Source organism: Salvelinus alpinus, chromosome 19, assembly GCF_045679555.1.
Source record: "Salvelinus alpinus chromosome 19, SLU_Salpinus.1, whole genome shotgun sequence".
In the NCBI taxonomy this organism is placed as follows: domain Eukaryota; kingdom Metazoa; phylum Chordata; class Actinopteri; order Salmoniformes; family Salmonidae; genus Salvelinus; species Salvelinus alpinus.
This window is the reverse complement of record NC_092104.1, coordinates 24,514,156-24,534,495: the sequence shown is the minus strand read 5'-3', so window position 1 is coordinate 24,534,495 and position 20,340 is coordinate 24,514,156. Positions and strand designations below refer to the sequence as shown.

The 20,340-nt window shown below is 43.3% G+C and overlaps 1 protein-coding gene across 1 annotated transcript in view; it reads left to right on the top strand.

The window, feature by feature from the left end:
- npffr1l2 (neuropeptide FF receptor 1 like 2) overlaps nt 1-17,641 on the top strand; it is a 28,789-nt gene extending 11,148 nt beyond the window's left edge. Inside the window, exons 2-3 of the mRNA XM_071352672.1 lie at nt 14,821-14,920; nt 15,277-17,641. Of these exons, the coding sequence (XP_071208773.1) occupies nt 14,821-14,920; nt 15,277-16,297 (1,121 nt within the window). The 3' untranslated portion in view covers nt 16,298-17,641. The remainder of the gene's footprint in view (nt 1-14,820; nt 14,921-15,276) is intronic.
- Nucleotides 17,642-20,340: the final 2,699 nt, after the last annotated feature.

Here is a 20,340-nt window from a genome sequence, read left to right as displayed (position 1 = left end):
CTCTTCTCTCCCCTCCTGGACAAGCTCACTGAGGGGAGTGACTTGTGCACAGACATTGTGGAGCCAAGAGATAATTGGTTCCCCCTTAATCATCCCTTCACATGGTTTAACAGATACATTCACATATGAAGACAATGTTCCATTCTGTTCACATATGAAGACAATGTTCCATTCTGATATTCTGCATATTACCAGACATGTAAAAGACAAGCCTCACCTCTCCCTTCTCTGGGCCCCAAGTGACTTTTCCCTAGAGAAGAAAGGAAAAATGCAACTGCTGACAGTATAGTCCAAAAAGAAACATTCTAATGACAAGTATCTCACATAAGCATATTATGAAAGTAAATAAAACATCTTATTTATCTATGTTACCTAACTAATTCTGATTCAGCTACGACAGGGATGACACAGATTCCGGTAATTAGTCCATCCCAGACCTGAAGAATCTGGCTTCTTTTGGTGATACGAGCCGAAGAAATATGTATGAATCAAATACGTTATACATTTAAAATGTTTGTACATGTTTGTTTTTTATATTATAAAGAGAGGACAGGTAACTAAGTGGCGCAGCGGTCAAAGGTACTGCATCTCATTGCTAGAGGCGTCACTACAGACCCTGGTTCGATTCCAACCTGTATCACAACCGGCCATGATTGGGAGTCCCATAGGGCAGCGCACATTTGGCCCAGTGTCGTCCGGGTTTGGCTGGTGTAGGCCATCATTGTAATTAAGAATATGTTCTTAACTGACTTGCCTAGTAAAATAAAGGTTAAATTAAATTAAAATTAAAAAAACTATGGAAGACTAAAACCCACCTGTTGTCGTGGGAGATTTTCTAGAGCAGTGGTTCCCAAACCTTTTATAGTCCTGTACCCCTTCAAACATTCAACCTCCAGCTGCGTACTCCCTCTAGCACCAGGGTCAGCGCACTCTCAAATGTTGTTTTTTGCCATCATTGTAAGCCTGCCACACACTATATGATACATTTATTAAACATAAGAATGAGTGTTAGTTTTTGTCACAACCCGGCTCGTGGTAAGTGACAAAGAGCTCTTATAGGACCAGGGTACCAATAATAATATAATCAATAATTTTGCTCTTTATTTAGCCATCTTACATATAAAACCTTATTTGTTCATCAAAAATTGTGAATAACTCACCACAGGTTAATGAGAAGGGTGTGCTTGAAAACATGCACGTAACTCTGCAATGTTGGGTTAGATTGGAGAGAATCTGTCTTAAATCATTTTCCACACACAATCTGTGCCTGTATTTAATTTTCATGCTAGTGAGGGCCGAGAATCCACTCTCACATAGTTGAAGTCGGAAGTTTACATACACTTAGGTTGGAGTCATTAAAACTTGTTTTTCAACCACTCCACAAATTTCTTAACAAACTATAGTTTTGGAAAGTCGGTTAGGACATCTACTTTGTGCATGACACAATTCATTTTTCCATCAATTGTTTACAGATTATTTCACGTATAACTCACCTTATCACAATTCCAGTGGGTCAGAAGTTTACATACACCAAGTTGACTGTGCCTTTAAACAGCTTGGAAAATTCCAGAAAATGATGTAATGGCTTTAGAAGCTTCTGATAGGCTAATTGACAACATTTGAGTCAATTGGAGGTGTACCCGTGGATGTATTTCAAGGCCTACCTTCAAACTCAGTGCCTCTTTGCTTGACATCATGGGAAAATCAAAAGAAATAGGCCAAGACCTCAGAAAAGAAATTGTAGACCTCCACAAGTCTGGTTCATCCTTGGGAGCAATTTCCAAACTCCTGAAAGTACCAAGTCCGTCTGTACAAACAATTGTACGCAAGTATAAACACCATGGGACCACGCATCCGTCATACCGCTCAGGAAGGATATGTGTTCTGTCTCCTAGAGATGAGCGTACTTTGGTGTGAAAAGTGCAAATCAATCCCAGAACAACAGCAAAGGACCTTGTGAAGATGCTGGAGGAAACAGGTACAAAAGTATCTATATCCACAGTAAAACGAGTCCTATATCGACAACCTGAAAGGACTCTCAGCAAGGAAGAAGCCACTGCTCCAAAACCGCCATAAAAAAAGCCAGACTACGGTTTGCAACTGCACACAGGGACAAAGATCGTACTTTTTGGAGAAATGTCTTCTGGTCTGATGAAACAAAAATAGAACTGTTTGTCCATAATGACCATCGTTATGTTTGGAGGAAAAAGGGGGAGGCTTGTAAGCTGAAGAACACCATCCCAACCATGGGGCATGGGGGTGGCAACATCATGTTGTGGGGGTGCTTTGCTGTAGCAGGGACTGGTACAGTTCACAAAATAGATGACATCATGAGGGAGGAAAATTATGTAGATATATTGAAGCAACATCTCAAGACATCAGTCAGGAAGTTAATGCTTGGTCGCAAATGGGTCTTCTAAATGGATAATGACCCCAAGCATACTTCCAGATGTGTGACAAAATGGCTTAAGGACAACAAAGTCAAGGTATTGGAGTGGCCATCACAAAGCCCTGACCTCAATCCTATAGACAATTTGTGGGCAGAACTGAAAAAGTGTGTGTGAGCAAGGAGGCCTACAAACCTGACTCAGTTACACCAGCTTTGTCAGGAGGAATGGGCCAAAATTCACCCAACTTATTGTGGGAAGCTTGTGGAAGGCTCTCCGAAACGTTTGACTTAAGTTAAACAATTTAAAGGCAATACACTCAATTAGTATTTGGTAGCATGTAAACTTCTGAACCACTGGGAATGTGATGAAAGAAATAAAAGCTGAAATAAATACATTTCTCTACTATTATTCTGACATTTCACATTCTAATAATATAGTGGTGATCCTAACTGACCTAAGACAGGGAATGTTTACTTGGATTAAATGTAAGGAATTGTTTAAAACTGAGTTTAAATGTATTTGGCTAAGGTGTATGTAAACTTCCGACTTCAACTGTAGGTACGTGGTTGCAAAGGGCATCAGTGTCTTAACAGCGTGATTTGCCAAGGCAACTCTGAGTGCAGTCCTATCCAGAAATCTGGCAGTGGCTTCTGATTTAAATTATATTTTCACAGAATCGATTGTTGCAATTTCGATGAGGCTCTCTTGTGTCGTCCGTTTCGGGAAAGTACCTGTGTAATTGCACACTCAGCTCATTCAGGTGCTTCGCTATATAACATTTGACATTGTCCGTAAGATAATATTAATTTGCTCACAAAAAAAAGAAAGAGAGAAGGAGAGAATTAGAGAGAGCCAAGATTTTCAAAATGTTCATAAATGACAAGCATGGTCAAATAATAATCAGGAATAAATATCAGTTGGCTTTTCATAGCCGATCATTAAGAGTTGAAAACAGCAGGTCTGGGACAGGTAGGGGTTCCATAACCGCAGGCAGAACAGCTGAAACTGGAATAGCAGCACGGCCAGGCGGACTGGGGACAGCAAGGAGTCATCATGCCCGGTTTGCCGTGACGTATGGTCCTAGGGCTCAGGTTCTCCGAGAGAGAGAAAGAAAGAGAGAACGAGAGAATTAGAGAGCGCATACTTAAATTCACACAGGACACTGGATAAGATAGGAGAAGTACTCCAGGTATAACCAACTGACCCTAGCCCCCCGACACAAACTACTGCAGCATAAATACTGGAGGCTGAGACAGGAGGGGTCAGGAGACACTGTGGCCCCATCAGAAGAAACCCCCGGACAGGGCCAAACAGGAAGGATATAACCCCACCCACTTTGCCAGAGCACAGCCCCCACACCACTAGAGGGATATCTTCAACCACCAACTTACAATCCTGAGACAAGGCCGAGTATAGCCCACAAAGATCTCCACCACAGCACAAACCAAGGGGGGGCGCCAACCCAGACAGGAAGATCACGTCAGTAACTCAACCCACTCAAGTGACGCACCCCTCCCAGGGACGGCATGAAAGAGCACCAGTAAGCCAGTGACTCAGCCCCTGTAATAGGGTTAGAGGCAGAGAATCCCAGAGAATTACAGTTCCAGCTGTAACGCATATAATTCACTGGCTTGTACGCAAAGCAGTAATTGTTTCAAAACATCTCCTGCCCATGTCACTAATGCGTTGTGAAACAGTGTTGTTTGATGAAGGCATTGTCTGTATAATTTTCTGGCCCTTTTCCCCCAGTATTGTCCCAGTCATATCCACGGTAGCAGGAAGAATGAAGTCTTCCACAATAGTTTGGGGCTTGCCTGTCCGAGCCACTCGGTAGCTCACCATATAAGATGCTTCTAGCCCCTTCTTATTAATGGTATCTGTTGCTTTTATACATGTCTTACTACTCAAGTCGTCTTTATTCTCGCTCAAAAAACTGCTGTGGCTTATTTTTCAAATTGTTATGTTTAATTTCAAAATGTCTGCGCAAGAGTGAAAGTTTCCCGCGAGAGAGTAATGGTTAATGTAACGGAATTCGTCCTCCTCATCTGACGAGGAGTAAGAAAGGTCGGACCAATGCGCAGCGTGGTAAGTGTCCATTATATTTAATAATACTGAACACGACAAAAATAACAAAGTGAATAGAATAAGAAAACCGAAACAGTTCCGTGTGGAACACACAAACACGGAAGACAACCACCTACAAAACACCACAGAAAACAGGCTACCTAAATATGGTTCCCAATCAGAGACAATGACTAACACCTGCCTCTGATTGAGAACCATATCAGGCCAAACGAAAAACCCCACATAGAAACACAAAACATAGATAACCCACCCAACTCACGCCCTGACCATACTAAAACAAAGAAAATACAAAAGAACTAAGGTCAGAACGTGACAGTTAATGTGATTAGATGTTAATTATTTGACTAGGCTACCTGTATTTGACATTGTGGTGTTATTTCGCTGAACACTAGATGGTTTAATTTTATTTTTAGCAGGGAAACAAGGCTACTCAGGCGAGAAAAAAATGTCACCCAAATGTATAGCCCCGTTGGAAAATATAAATGTACTGTTTTGAAAATGTGAATCACATTTTCAAAACAGTACATTTATATTTTCCAGTTTTGAAAATGTGAATCACATTTTTATTTGGCGTACCCCCGACAGCATTGTGGGTAACCATAGTCCCACACTATCATTGAGAAAGAGGTGGAATAGAAAAAAGAGGGGACGAGAGAAGAATTGAGAGAACTGTCATACACACTGAAAGCATGGTTAGACTAGTGATCCTAGGGCCATCAGTGCACCTTGTCTGGTGCAGAGTGTGTGTTGTTTGAATGGCAGCTATAAGTGTATTATATTTAGACCTCCTCCCTCTCATTACCCCGCGACAGCCTCCTCACAGGCACAGGTCAAGCATGCTCTATGCTTAACGGCCCCCTTGTCAGCCAGGATAAATAGCCCAGCAGCCCTGATTGCTAAATGATATCTTCACTTAGTCATCTATCAATCACATGCCTGCATTAGGAGGAGGGCAGGACCCCACCCCCCACCCATTCCAACCCCTGACAGCCTGATAGACGGAAAGGGGGACGGGAAGGGGAGAGAGGGAGGAGGGGAGGGACGGGATGAGACCGGTGGGGTTAAGTGCAGTGGGGGTGTGATGTGTGGCAGGGAGGAGAGAGAGAGGAAGTTTCTCTTCTCTCAGAGATCCATTAGCTAATGGGTGTCTTAAGCCCTGTCACTTATCCCCACTGCCGTCGCCACACACTCATCTACAACGCTTCAGAGACGGAGTGTGGGTGTGTATTCCTATATTCATTGTGACTTCAAATGACCCTAACAGTCTATACCCTAACAGTCTATGACTTTGACCATTTTTTGCACATTATTCTATTTAAAATTTTGTTCCGGAGTTCCAAATTAAGCAGCAGCAGCTGAAAAGATGAGCTCCTACAAATATTGAAATTTAAATGTTTTTTTAGAGTAAAGTACATCGAAAAAAAATCAAAAGAAAACTGCAAACTGAATAGGAGACCAAACAAGCAGCTAACAAAGAAGAAAGGCTTTTGAAAAAGTAACAATTTTTCATAAAATTATACCGTTTTCTTAGCTAGCTAAGTTGTTTACCTGTTGCTAGGCAGTTGCTAGGGACATTCCTGGAAGAAGCTAGCTAGCTAACAAGGAGTGTCTAGTTGGCAGAAGGGACAAAGAAGGGACAAAGTGGGACAAAATAAGGACAGAAGAAAAGGGAAAGGGGACATTAAGGTGAAGCAGTCCTCTAAAGACACAAAAGACAATAATACAAGAAACAACACTTCTATTGCCTCTCCCTCTACGATACGCACTTCCGGGTTGGAGCGAGTAGTTGCATTCCGCTTCGCTCCAGAGGTAGTATTACATTTCATTTCATTACAGTACAACAGTTTGATTTGTTTGATCTTAGCTGGCTACATAGCCGTCTTTGTATCCAAGATAATTGTGTAGTCTAGAGTAATTGTCGAGGTTACCTAGCCAGCTACACTTTCAAACAAAGTCAACAACGCAGCCACTGCTAGCTAGCCTATTTCACCAGCCAGCAGTACTATATCATTTTAGTCAATAAGATTTTTTGCAACGTAAGCTTAACTTTCTGAACATTCGAGACGTGTAGTCCACTTGTCATTCCAATCTCCTTTGCATTAGCGTAGCCTCTTCTGTAGCCTGTCAACTATGTGTCTGTCTATCCCTGTTCTCTCCTCTCTGCACAGACCATACAAATGCTTCACACCGCGTGGCCGCTGCTACTCTAACCTGGTGGTACCAGCGCGCACGACCCACGTGGAGTTCCAGGTCTCAGGCAGCCTCTGGAACTGCCGATCTGCGGCCAACAAGGCAGAGTTCATCTCAGCCTATGCTTCCCTCCAGTCCCTCGACTTCTTGGCACTGACGGAAACATGGATTACCAATGATAACACTGCTACTCCTACTGCTCTCTCCTCGTCTGCCCACGTGTTCTCGCACACCCCGAGAGCTTCTGGTCAGCGGGGTGGTGGCACTGGGATCCTCATCTCTCCCAAGTGGACATTTTCTCTTTCTCCCCTGACCCATCTGTCTATCGCCTCCTTTGAATTCCATGCTGTCACAGTTACCAGCCCTTTCAAGCTTAACATCCTTATCATTTATCGCCCTCCAGGTTCCCTTGGAGAGTTCATCAATGAGCTTGACGCCCTGATAAGTTCCTTTCCTGAGGATGGCTCACCTCTCACAGTTCTGGGTGACTTTAACCTCCCCACGTCTACCTTTGACTCATTCCTCTCTGCCTCCTTCTTTCCACTCCTCTCCTCTTTTGACCTCACCCTCTCACCTTCCCCCCCTACTCACAAGGCAGGCAATACGCTTGACCTCATCTTTACTAGATGCTGTTCTTCCACTAATCTCATTGCAACTCCCCTCCAAGTCTCCGACCACTACCTTGTATCCTTTTCCCTCTCGCTCTCATCCAACACTTCCCACACTGCCCCTACTCGGATGGTATCGCGCCGTCCCAACCTTCGCTCTCTCTCCCCCGCTACTCTCTCCTCTTCCATCCTATCATCTCTTCCCTCTGCTCAAACCTTCTCCAACCTATCTCCTGATTCTGCCTCCTCAACCCTCCTCTCCTCCCTTTCTGCATCCTTTGACTCTCTATGTCCCCTATCCTCCAGGCCGGCTCGGTCCTCCCCTCCTGCTCCGTGGCTCGACGACTCATTGCGAGCTCACAGAACAGGGCTCCGGGCAGCCGAGCGGAAATGGAGGAAAACTCGCCTCCCTGCGGACCTGGCATCCTTTCACTCCCTCCTCTCTACATTCTCCTCTTCTGTCTCTGCTGCTAAAGCCAATTTCTACCACTCTAAATTCCAAGCATCTGCCTCTAACCCTAGGAAGCTCTTTGCCACCTTCTCCTCCCTCCTGAATCCTCCTCCCCCTCCTCCCCCCTCCTCCCTCTCTGCGGATGACTTCGTCAACCATTTTGAAAATAAGGTCGACGACATCCGATCCTCGTTTGCTAAGTCAAACGACACCGCTGGTTCTGCTCACACTGCCCTACCCTGTGCTTTGACCTCTTTCTCCCCTCTCTCTCCAGATGAAATCTCGCGTCTTGTGACGGCCGGCCGCCCAACAACCTGCCCGCTTGACCCTATCCCCTCCTCTCTTCTCCAGACCATTTCCGGAGACCTTCTCCCTTACCTCACCTCGCTCATCAACTCATCCTTGACCGCTGGCTACGTCCCTTCCGTCTTCAAGAGAGCGAGAGTTGCACCCCTTCTGAAAAAACCTACACTCGATCCCTCCGATGTCAATAACTACAGACCAGTATCCCTTCTTTCTTTTCTCTCCAAAACTCTTGAACGTGCCGTCCTTGGCCAGCTCTCCTGCTATCTCTCTCAGAATGACCTTCTTGATCCAAATCAGTCAGGTTTCAAGACTAGTCATTCAACTGAGACTGCTCTTCTCTGTGTCACGGAGGCGCTCCGCACTGCTAAAGCTAACTCTCTCTCCTCTGCTCTCATCCTTCTAGACCTATCGGCTGCCTTTGATACTGTGAACCATCAGATCCTCCTCTCCACCCTCTCCGAGCTGGGCATCTCCGGCAAGGTCCACGCTTGGATTGCGTCCTACCTGACAGGTCGCTCCTACCAGGTGGCGTGGCGAGAATCTGTCTCCGCACCACGTGCTCTCACCACTGGTGTCCCCCAGGGTTCTGTTCTAGGCCCTCTCCTATTCTCGCTATACACCAAGTCACTTGGCTCTGTCATATCCTCACATGGTCTCTCCTATCATTGCTATGCAGACGACACACAATTAATCTTCTCCTTTCCCCCCTCTGATAACCAGGTGGTGAATCGCATCTCTGCATGTCTGGCAGACATATCAGTGTGGATGACGGATCACCACCTCAAGCTGAACCTCGGCAAGACGGAGCTGCTCTTCCTCCCGGGGAAGGACTGCCCGTTCCATGATCTCGCCATCACGGTTGACAACTCCATTGTGTCCTCCTCCCAGAGTGCTAAGAACCTTGGCGTGATCCTGGACAACACCCTGTCGTTCTCAACTCACATCAAGGCGGTGACCCGTTCCTGTAGGTTCATGCTCTACAACATTCGCAGAGTACGACCCTGCCTCACGCAGGAAGCGGCGCAGGTCCTAATCCAGGCACTTGTCATCTCCCGTCTGGATTACTGCAACTCGCTGTTGGCTGGGCTCCCTGCCTGTGCCATTAAACCCCTACAACTCATCCAGAACGCCGCAGCCCGTCTGGTGTTCAACTTTCCCAAGTTCTCTCACGTCACCCCGCTCCTCCGCTCTCTCCACTGGCTTCCAGTTGAAGCTCGCATCCGCTACAAGACCATGGTGCTTGCCTACGGAGCTGTGAGGGGAACGGCACCTCCGTACCTTCAGGCTCTGATCAGGCCCTACACCCAAACAAGGGCACTGCGTTCATCCACCTCTGGCCTGCTCGCCTCCCTACCTCTGAGGAAGTACAGTTCCCGCTCAGCCCAGTCAAAACTGTTCGCTGCTCTGGCACCCCAATGGTGGAACAAACTCCCTCACGACGCCAGGTCAGCGGAGTCAATCACCACCTTCCGGAGACACCTGAAACCCCACCTCTTTAAGGAATACCTAGGATAGGATAAAGTAATCCTTCTAACCCCCCCCCCCCCCCCTTAAAAGAGTTAGATGCACTATTGTAAAGTGGTTGTTCCACTGGATATCATAAGGTGAATGCACCAATTTGTAAGTCGCTCTGGATAAGAGCGTCTGCTAAATGACTTAAATGTAATGTAAATGTAAAAGTCTGCAAGCTCTGTCCGTTTGGTTGTTGATCATTGCTCGACAGACATTTTCAAGTATTGCCACAGATTTTCAAGCCGATTTAAGTGAAAACTGTAATTAGGCCTGGCTTGGACTGTCTGGGAGTGGTCTGATTGTAAGGGACAAGTTTGTAATAAGAGGCACCAAATTTTACACACCGCTAGGGCATGTCTAAATGATTACGTTGGGCTATAGTGCCATCACAGAGTTTGTCCATTACCCCCCCCCCCCCCCCTGGCAACCGTTTCCAATATGGCCACCAACCAGCTCCATGGGGCAATATTGGACAGTAGGCACATGTCATATCTCCATAAATAAAAGGTAAATAAAGCCCAATGATACCTTAAAATGTGTGGGGTGATGTGGAGAACACAAATATGCCGTATATTGGTCTACTTTAAAGAGTGACTGCCTTTAAAAAGCAACAACCCCTTTGAAACAAATCCCTATTCTAGTTTCAAAATTGTGTACAAAGTGTAATAAGATAATGTTGGTCATGAAGTCAGTCTTGTCTAAAACAGAGTTTGCAACGTCCATGCGTCACAATGGGCAAATTAAGTTTGGATTTTGATTTGAAAATGTCCATTTGCCCACTAACATGGGGTGAACAACTGCAGTGATTGCTCTCTATCCAATAACATACAGTGAGACAGACCTTCCCATCAGCTCTGACTTTGTTTACAGAAGACAACATTTTGCGCATTTTTGAACTTGAGAAATACTGCACCAAACACCGTAGTTAGATATAAAATTGCTAAAACATCCTATGCAAAAATGTCAATTTATTACACGTTTCTTGCGTTATCTTAGATTAATTTTGGTTATTTTGAGAAAGTGAAATATGCTTCTGCATCTACAATGTCTCATGGGGGACAAACATCATTAATCAATTGTGGAATCGATCAGTAAACACACCTCCAAGACTGAAATCATGTTTGTATAGTGACCCAAATTAGTTTATCAGCAGATTATCAAGGTGTTTTGGAGTGCAATGTTCAACCCAGTGTCCAAAAACTGTCTCTGTTGAAGGTTGTTGACCTGCCAGCAGGACAACGACCCCAAACACACAAAAGCACCCTGGAATAGTTCAAGAAGAAATGCTGGACTGTTCTAGAGTGGCCAGCGAAGAGTCCAGATCTGAATCACATCTATAAGCTATGGTGAGATCTAGAAACAGCAGTTCGTGGAGGGCATCCCTCAAACATGAAAGAATTAGAGCAGTTTGCTGCCAAATTGCCAGTAGAAATATGCAACAAGCTAATTGATGGCTACAAGCAGCATTTGTCTTGGCTAAAAGCTGTGCAACCAGGTACTAGCTCTGGGTTGCCAATCATTTTGACCATGCCCTTTGTCTTTATTTAACTTAAATTTACAAAAATAAAATTGGTTCTGTCATGTTGGGAATCCAATACCAAGGTGTGGAGACCAACATTTATTTTCAATTTCAACTTATTTTAGAATAAAGAGGGAATTATTTAAGAAAATTGTAAGGGTGCCAATATTTTTGGCCGCACCTGAACCTCCACACGATCACTTTGCTGCTTTTTCTTCTCAAACACGGCTCTGTATTTTGGCCCTGCACCAGATCCAGTCCATGGTAATACAGAAGGAACAGCTGTATCTTTGAGTATTCTTCGGGGATCTGTCCCCATCATTTTTGATCTATTTCATAGTCATCGGCGTTTAAGTACTTACTACAGACACCTAGCAACGTAATATTTACATCGTATTTGTTTCTAATTGCTATGAACAATTTTCTGCATCTGTGACATTTTGTGCCTTCCCTAGATTGCATATATAAATTGCAGCCAGGGACCGAACACCAGCTCTTCAGATTTCCACATTTCAGATCAAACTTTACCTTTGATAACTCTCTAAACTTTTGAACCAGTTCGTTCAAAAGGCACTTGCACAGCTGAGCTATCTTTGTTGCAGGTGCATGGTAACAGTTGAATAACACGAGAAAAAAGAACAAACCCGCACACTGCTCTTTATTAAGCTTTGACGACGGCCTTGAGGCCAGTACGTAAAGTTTAATAAAGAGCAGTGATACTAGCAAGAGGAGTGTGCAGGTTATTCTTTTCTCATAAACCAGTTCCTTCTCCCACCAAAAAGTAAGGGGATGTAGTGTCCTTTTACATAGCAGGGATTCCCCAACAAGCGCATATGCGCAGCTGTTACCCGTCTCTGGTCTTGTCAGATGGTCACATAAAATAATGCTATAAAATAATTTCAAATGTTATAGGTGGAAAAGTACACATTTCCTGACTCAAGTTTTCACATATACGCAGAGACTCAGGAAGTAGGTGCAGAAGGAGAGGTTAATAACAATGATGCAAGGCAAATGAACAAAACAGGGGATGCGTACTGAACATGAAAACACACCAATACTGCCTTATTACTGAGAACTAAATAGAGGGAAGGTAATCAAGGTGATGATGAAGTCCAGGTGTGCGTAATGATGGGGAGCAGGTGTGCGTAATAATGGTTGCCAGGGCCTGTGGTTAGTAGACCGGCGACATCGAGCGCCGGAGAGAGGGAGCGTGAGTAGGCATGACAAAACCGATAGTACTTTTGATAAAAATAGCCAATTTGGCGGTAAGCTTTCAGTAAAACATTGTATTTTTCCATGAATCACAGATTTCTGAAACACCCATTTCCTCACAGCGGAGAAGAGCGAGGCTTGCTACAGGGAGAAAGAGGGAAAGAGTAAACTCCACTGAACTAGTTTCAATGTATGGAATCAGTTGGGACATTCTCTCAATGGCCTACACACAATAACCCATAATGTCAAAGTGGATTTATGTTTTTTGAAATTTTTACAAATGAATACAAAATGAAAAGCTGAAATGACTTAAATCAATAATTATTCAACCCCTTTGTTATGGCAAGTCTAAATAAGTTCAGGAGTAAACATTTTGCTTAACGAGTTGCATGGACTCACTCTGTGTGCAATAATAGTGACTACCTCATCTCTGTACCCCACACACAATTATTTGTAAGGTCCTTCTGTCAGGCAGTGAATTTCAAACACAGTTTCAACCACAAAGAACATAGAGGTTTTCCAATGCCTCACAAAGAAGGGTACCTGTTGGTCGAAGGGTAAAAAAAAGACAATGAATATCCCTTTGAGCATGGTGAATTATTAATGACACTTTATATGGTGTCTCAATACACCCAGTCACCACAAATATAGAGGCGTCCTTCCTAACCCAGTTGCAGGAGAGGAAGGAAACCAGTCTAAGGATGGATCAACAACATTGTAGTTACTCCACAATACTAACCTAATTGACAGAGTCAAAAGAAGGAAGCCTGTACAGAATAAAAATATATTCCAAAACATGCATCCTGTTTGCAACAAAGCACTAAAGTAATACTACCAAAAATGTGGCAAAACAATTAACGCTTTGTTTTCAGGACATACAGTTATGTTTGGGGCAAATATAATACCACATTACTGAGTTTTACTCTCTATTTTTTCAAGCATAGTGTTGGCTGCATCATGTTATGGGTAAGCTTGTAATTGTTCAGGACTGGGGAGTTTTTTACTATAAAAAAGAAACGAAAAGGCTCTAAGCTCACGCAAATTCCTATAGGAAAACCTGGTTCAGTCTGCTTTCCACCAGACACTGGGAGATGAATTCATCTTTCAGCAGGACAATAACCTAAAACACAAGGCCAAATCTACACTGAAGTTGCTTACCAAGTAGACAGTGAATGTTCCTGAGTGGCCGAGTTACAATGTTGACTTAAATCAGTTTGAAAATCTATGACAAAACTTGAAAATGGTTCTCTTGCAATGATTGACAACCAATCCAGGTGGGCAAAGCTCTTAGATACCCAGAAAGAATCACAGCTGTAATCGCTGCCAAAGGTGATTTTAACATATATGTATGGCCTCAGGGGTGTGAATATTCATGTGAATGAGATATTTCGGTATTTCATTTTCAATATATTTTCAAAAATGTCTAAAAACATGTTTTCAAATTGTCATTATGGGGTATTGTATTCAATTTTGAATTCAGGCTGTAACAACAAAATGTGGTATTAATACTTTCTTAAGGCACTGTATAATGTATGATGATATAGCCATGTGACTCCTGTCTAATATGGCCCCAGGGAGCTGGGGTAATATGAAAACATATGTGATGGCACTATAGCTTAAAATACGTATAAGGACTTCTCCTAGCTGTGTAAAATGTGATGCCTCTATCACAAAAGCCACAATTTTCAAAAAATTTGATGTTTAGCCGCTGGACTATACCGCCTGGTGATGTCACCAGGGAACCAAAACTCCACCCATGCAAAACCTGCTGATTTAGAACGGCCTGTGTGAATTTTATTTTTAAACATCAACTATGAGGAAATAACACTGATAAAAAAAACAATCCCACTTTTACAGTGTTAGTTTCATTAGCTGTTGTACAATATGATACAAAGCACAGTAAAAACTGAATTTTGACTGCTCTGGGCCTTTAAAGCAGTTTCTGCAGTTATAATGTTTCCCTGGCCTGCAGCCATACTAACTTGGGCTCCGGAGTGGCACAGCGGTCTAAGGCACTGCATCTCAGTCCTAGAGGTGTCACTACAGACCCTGGTTAGATTCCAGGCTGTATCACAACCGGCTGTGATTGGGAGTCCCATATGGCGGCACACAATTGGCCCAGAGTCGTCCAGGTTAGGGTTTGGCTGGAGCAGTCCGTCATTGTAAATAAGAATTTGTTCTTAACTGACTTGCCTAGTTAAATAAAGGTTAAAGATTTTTTTTAAATAAATAACTGGATGCAAATTAATTGGGAGTATGTTAATACTATACTCAATTGGCGTTTAGGCCAGGTTATAAGCCAGATCATTCATTAAGGTCATTAATTTCACTGAACACAGATCTTCTATGAAGAAGGGTCAAATCTATACTCCCATTTGTGCAGAATCTAACCACTCAACACACACGTGTTCACCACTGTGCTGTATATGGCCTAGTACTGTACACACTCAGGTTATACAAATTGCTGCTGGGAAAGTCTATATTTCTTTATTTACAATTATTTTACAAGATGATGTTGTTGGTAATTGTCATTTATTTTGTTGACAGGCTGGCCGTTTACCAACACTGTGTGTAAAATGAGTGGTCTGGTGCAGGGGATGTCTGTAGCTGCCTCAGTCTTCACCCTGGTGGCCATCGCAGTAGACAGGTTGGTATGATGGAGATCTACAGAGAGGCAGGGGCGTGTAGTGTGAAGGAGAGGTGGTGGTGGTGAATGGAGAATAGTAGATTTGATCCATAAATTACCTACTGTTTTTCTTTTTAGGTATGCCAATGCCTCTTCCTCTACCTATTTTACAGTTTATTTGCTTCAGTATTTAACCTTGTTTAAACTTGTTGATTGGATGGCTGGATAGATAGAAGAGACAGGAAGGATAGAGAAAGATTTGCAGAGCTGTTGATAAAATATGGAAGTTCACACAGATTTGGAATTGATTTGCCTTGCCCCAAAAAACAAACAGCAAGTGTTCTTCCTTTTCCTCTGTCTATTTCCGCTCTCCACAGGTTCCGCTGCATTGTGTTCCCTTTTCAGCCCAAACTCACCCTAATAGTTGCCAAGGTGACCATAGCGATGATCTGGGTCCTGGCTGTGGTAATCATGTGCCCCTCAGCAGCTGCCCTGACCGTGGTGGAAGTGGCCGATCACTACATGGTGTATAACCAGGACTACAACAAGACTTACCCCCTGTACTCCTGCTACGAGAACTTTGCCGACCCGAAGATGCGGAAGGTCTACACCACAGTGCTGTTCGCCCACATCTACTTGGTGCCCCTGGCTCTCATCACTGTCATGTACGGACGCATCGGGGTGAAGCTCTACACCTCCGTGGTGTCAAGAAGAGAGCCTCAGGATGCAGCACATCCTGCTCCTCCAGCCAGGCATGAGGGGGGCAGGCATCTGATCTCACAGAAGAAGATCAAGGTGATCAAGATGCTGATCGTAGTAGCCCTGCTGTTCATGCTGTCTTGGCTGCCCCTGTGGACTCTGATGCTGCTGACAGACTACGCAGGGCTGGACGAGGAGCAGCTGGAGCTCCTGACCGGATACATCTTCCCCTTCGCCCACTGGCTGGCTTTCTCCAACTCCTCTGTCAACCCCATCATCTACGGATACTTCAATGAGAACTTCAAGAGGGGCTTCCAGGCAGTCTACCAGACCAACTCCTGCTGCCGCCCAGGAAATAGGGTTGAGGTAGCAGGGAGGGGAAACCGGGAAGGCAGAGCAGGGGGTGGGGGTAATGGTGGAGAGGGTGGAGTCGGCCTGAGGGAGCCGACAAGCAACCCCAATCCTCTCCCATTTGGGGCTAGAAACAAAGTGTATACCGACGGTAATGTAATGCACTCTGTCCACCTTGAGCTGGAGTTGAAGAAGAATTCTAAGGTGGGAAGCAACACGGTCCATGTTGAGGTTGGGGGGACTGGTGCAGGTGGAGGAATAGGGAATGGAAATGGGATGAACAAAAAGGGGCTACAGGTTGACGAGCAGACCAGCCCAATGGGAGTTTGTCAGGCCTGGGATCATTAGTGGGGATGTAAACCGTGGAGGTGCTTTCAGCATCCCTAATAATATTTTACGTTTAGATGTACATTACATTTACAATCTAAATGCATACTTAATGCATAGAAAAGATAGGCACCATCTTATTTTCTTTTCTTTCAGATGGCATGGCATGTGTGGACTCAAATTGCGAGGGAAGTGGACTCATCTCAACATTAGATTAGATCGTATAGGGGTTTGAAAATGTCTGACAAACTATAATCTAAGAGCCACTAAGTACTCTCCAAACACCAAAGATAGATTTGAAAAGAAAGAGAACAAAGCAAATCAAAGCAAAGACATCAATCATGGTGATGCCCTTAGTCTGTTTTTGCTTGTAATATGAATTAGTGGAATATGAATTCTGTTTTGCTCAGTGAAGATTTCTTTGAACATTGTCAGCAAAACAACGAGAGGGGATATAGTTGAGACTGTTTAATGTCAACGTTTTAGCCCTAAAGTAGTCTCAATCTGAACACTGTCAACAATACAGATGAGAAACCAATAAATATAAGCAATCAACATTTAAAATTTCTCAAAGAACATAATGCCTCAGAAAAAGGCAGTTTGGTTCAATTCAATTTTGAAACTTGAAGCAAAAGAAATTGCAGCACAGAGGGGAAGTGCATTATCTGATACTGCAGAGCACAACAAATCAAATGGTATCTAATTAAATCAAAGGTTATTCATCGTATACACAGGTAAATGGTGCAATTAAATACTTACTTGCGACCTACCTCAACATTGCAGTGAAATATTTTTAAAAATCTAAATAAGAGTAATGACAATAACACAATAAGTTATACGTTTTAAACAACTATTAAAAAGTATACGGGTGGAAAATAACTGTTTTGGAGAAGCAGTATTGGACTGAAATCTAGTCCCTGTCGCTAGCTGGCTACCCCTACCCCGGACAACAGCACTGCCCTCCCCTCTGCTACTCGCCCAAGCCTTCCCCATTTCTCTTTCTCCCAAATACAGTCAGCTGATGTTCTAAATGAGCTGCAAAATCTGGACCCTTACAAATCAGCCGGGCTAGATAATCTGGACCCTTTCTTTCTAAAACTATCTGCTGAAATTGTTGCCACCCCTATTACTAGCCTCTTCAACCTCTCTTTCGTGTCGTCTGAGATCCCCAAAGATTGGAAAGCAGCTGCGGTTATCCCCCTCTTCAAAGGGGGGGACACCCTTGACCCTAACTGCTACAGACCTATATCTATCCTACCCTGCCTTTCTAAGGTCTTCGAAAGCCAAGTCAACAAACAGATTACCGACCATTTCGAATCCCACCACACCTTCTCCGCAATGCAATCTGGTTTCAGAGCTGGTCATGGGTGCACCTCAGCCACGCTCAAGGTCATAAACGATATCGTAACCGCCATCGATAGGAAACAATACTGTGCAGCCGTATTCATTGACCTGGCCAAGGCCTTTGACTCTGTCAATCACCACATCCTCATTGGCAGACTCGACAGCCTTGGTTTCTCTAATGATTGCCTCGCCTGGTTCACCAACTACTTCTCTGATCGAGTTCAGTGTGTCAAATCGGAGGGTCTGTTGTCCGGGCCTCTGGCAGTCTCTATGGGGGTGCCACAGGGTTCAATTCTTGGACCGACTCTCTTCTCTGTTTACATCAATGATGTCGCTCTTGCTGCTGGTGATTCTCTGATCCACCTCTACGCAGACGACACTATTCTGTATACTTCTGGCCCTTCTTTTGACACTGTGTTAACAACCCTCCAGGCGAGCTTCAATGCCATACAACTCTCCTTCCGTGGCCTCCAACTGCTCTTAAATACAAGTAAAACCAAATGCATGCTCTTCAACCGATCACTGCCTGCTCCTGCCCGCCTGTCCAACATCACTACTTTGGACGGCTCTGACTTAGAATATGTGAACACCTACAAATACCTAGGTGTCTGGTTAGACTGTAAACTCTCCTTCCAGACTCACATCAATCATCTCCAATCCAAAGTCAAATCTAGAATTGGCTTCCTATTCCGCAACAAAGCATCCTTTACTCATGCTGCCAAACATACCCTTGTAAAACTGACCATCCTACCAATCCTCGACTTCGGTGATGTCATTTACAAAATAGCCTCCAAAACCCTACTCAATAAATTGGATGCAGTCTATCACAGTGCCATCCGTTTTGTCACCAAAGCCCCATATACTACCCACCACTGCGACCTGTACACTCTCGTTGGCTGGCCCTCGCTTCATACTCGTCGCCAAACCCACTGGTTCCAGGTCATCTACAAGACCCTGCTAGGTAAAGTCCCCCCTTATCTCAGCTCGCTGGTCACCATAGCAGCACCTACCTGTAGCACGCGCTCCAGCAGGTATATCTCTCTAGTCACCCCCAAAACCAATTCTTCCTTTGGACGCCTCTCCTTCCAGTTCTCTGCTGCCAATGACTGGAACGAACTACAAAAATCTCTGAAACTGGAAACACCTATCTCCCTCACTAGCTTTAAGCACCAGCTGTCAGAGCAGCTCATAGATTACTGCACCTGTACATAACCCATCTACAATTTAGCCCAAACAACTACCTCTTTACCTACTGTATTTATTTATTAATGTATTTTGCTCCTTTGCACCCATTATTTCTGTCTCTACTTTGCACTTTCTTCCACTGCAAACCAACCATTCCATTGTTTTTTTTTTTTTTTATTTATTTATTTATTTTTGTTTTTTTATATATATATATATATATATATTTTTTTTTTTTTTTTTTTTTTTTAGTTTTTATTTTACTTGCTGTGTTGTACTCACTTCGCCTCCATGGCCTTTTATATTTTTATTTATTTATACATATATTTGTTTGCCTTCACCTCCCTTATCTCACCTCACTTGCTCACATTGTATATAGACTTATTTTTTTTTTTTTTTTTTTCACTGTATTATTGACTATATGTTTGTTTTACTCCATGTGTAACTATGTGTTGTTGTATGTGTCGAACTGCTTTGCTTTATCTTGGCCAGGTCGCAATTGTAAATGAGAACGTGTTCTCAATTTGCCTACCTGGTTAAATAAAGGTTAAATAAAATAAAAATAAATAGTGAAAACAGGGACCAAACTATTTATTGATTAATACATTTGTACATGTTACTGAACAAACATATCAGTTTAATAAGGAGTGAGAAAGATGTATTTTTATGTAAGGTTTTATTAAAGTTTTCTGAGAATGCCCTTACTCTATAGGACTGATGAAAACGCCAAAAGGGGCTGAGTCAAACAAAACAAACGTTCACAAATATTGCTAAGGGCTAGTCAGACAGTTTTTCTAACTAGGGAAATATTAATATGCCTTGCCTAGATGTATGTGTATAAACCAGGGTTTCTTAAACTATAGATCGTGACCCTAAGTGGGCCCTGGGCATGTGAGAGGTGGGTCACGAGTTATGAGAATACATCTCTAATCACACATTATTTATTCTAAATTTGGGTCATTGGAGGAAGATTTGGGTCATGGGAGGACGTTACATTTCTAATTTTGGTTTCAAACTGAAAAAGTTTAAGAACCCCTGGTATAAAGCAATGATTTATATATACACTAGATGACTGACAGGGGGGTGCCATTCATGCTGTTCACAGCGTAGTAGCCAGGGCAACAAAAAAACGGAAAAGTTGAGCCTCGCACATCAACGCTCTTTACCCACTACAATGTTTACTTTATGCATCTATATCATATCACTGAGGCTACCTTTACATTATATTATGTGAGCTAAACATACAAATAAAAAATACAAAAATATGTAAAAACATTTTTCTTAAAGTATAATTTCTAGACAGTACCTAATGTTACTGTCCCCACTATGACAAAAATACTTAAATACATGTCATTGTGTGCTTGAAACATTTAATTGAAATCCTGTAGAATTCCATTTATTCCTTTGGAGGACTGCTTCTTCTAAGGAGAATCAATATGGTCGACCAGTGACTTCAAAGCCTCTCATTGGCCAATATATAGCATCAGCAATCTAGAGTTTATATACATCATTAGTATAAACACTAGAGGACTGACAGG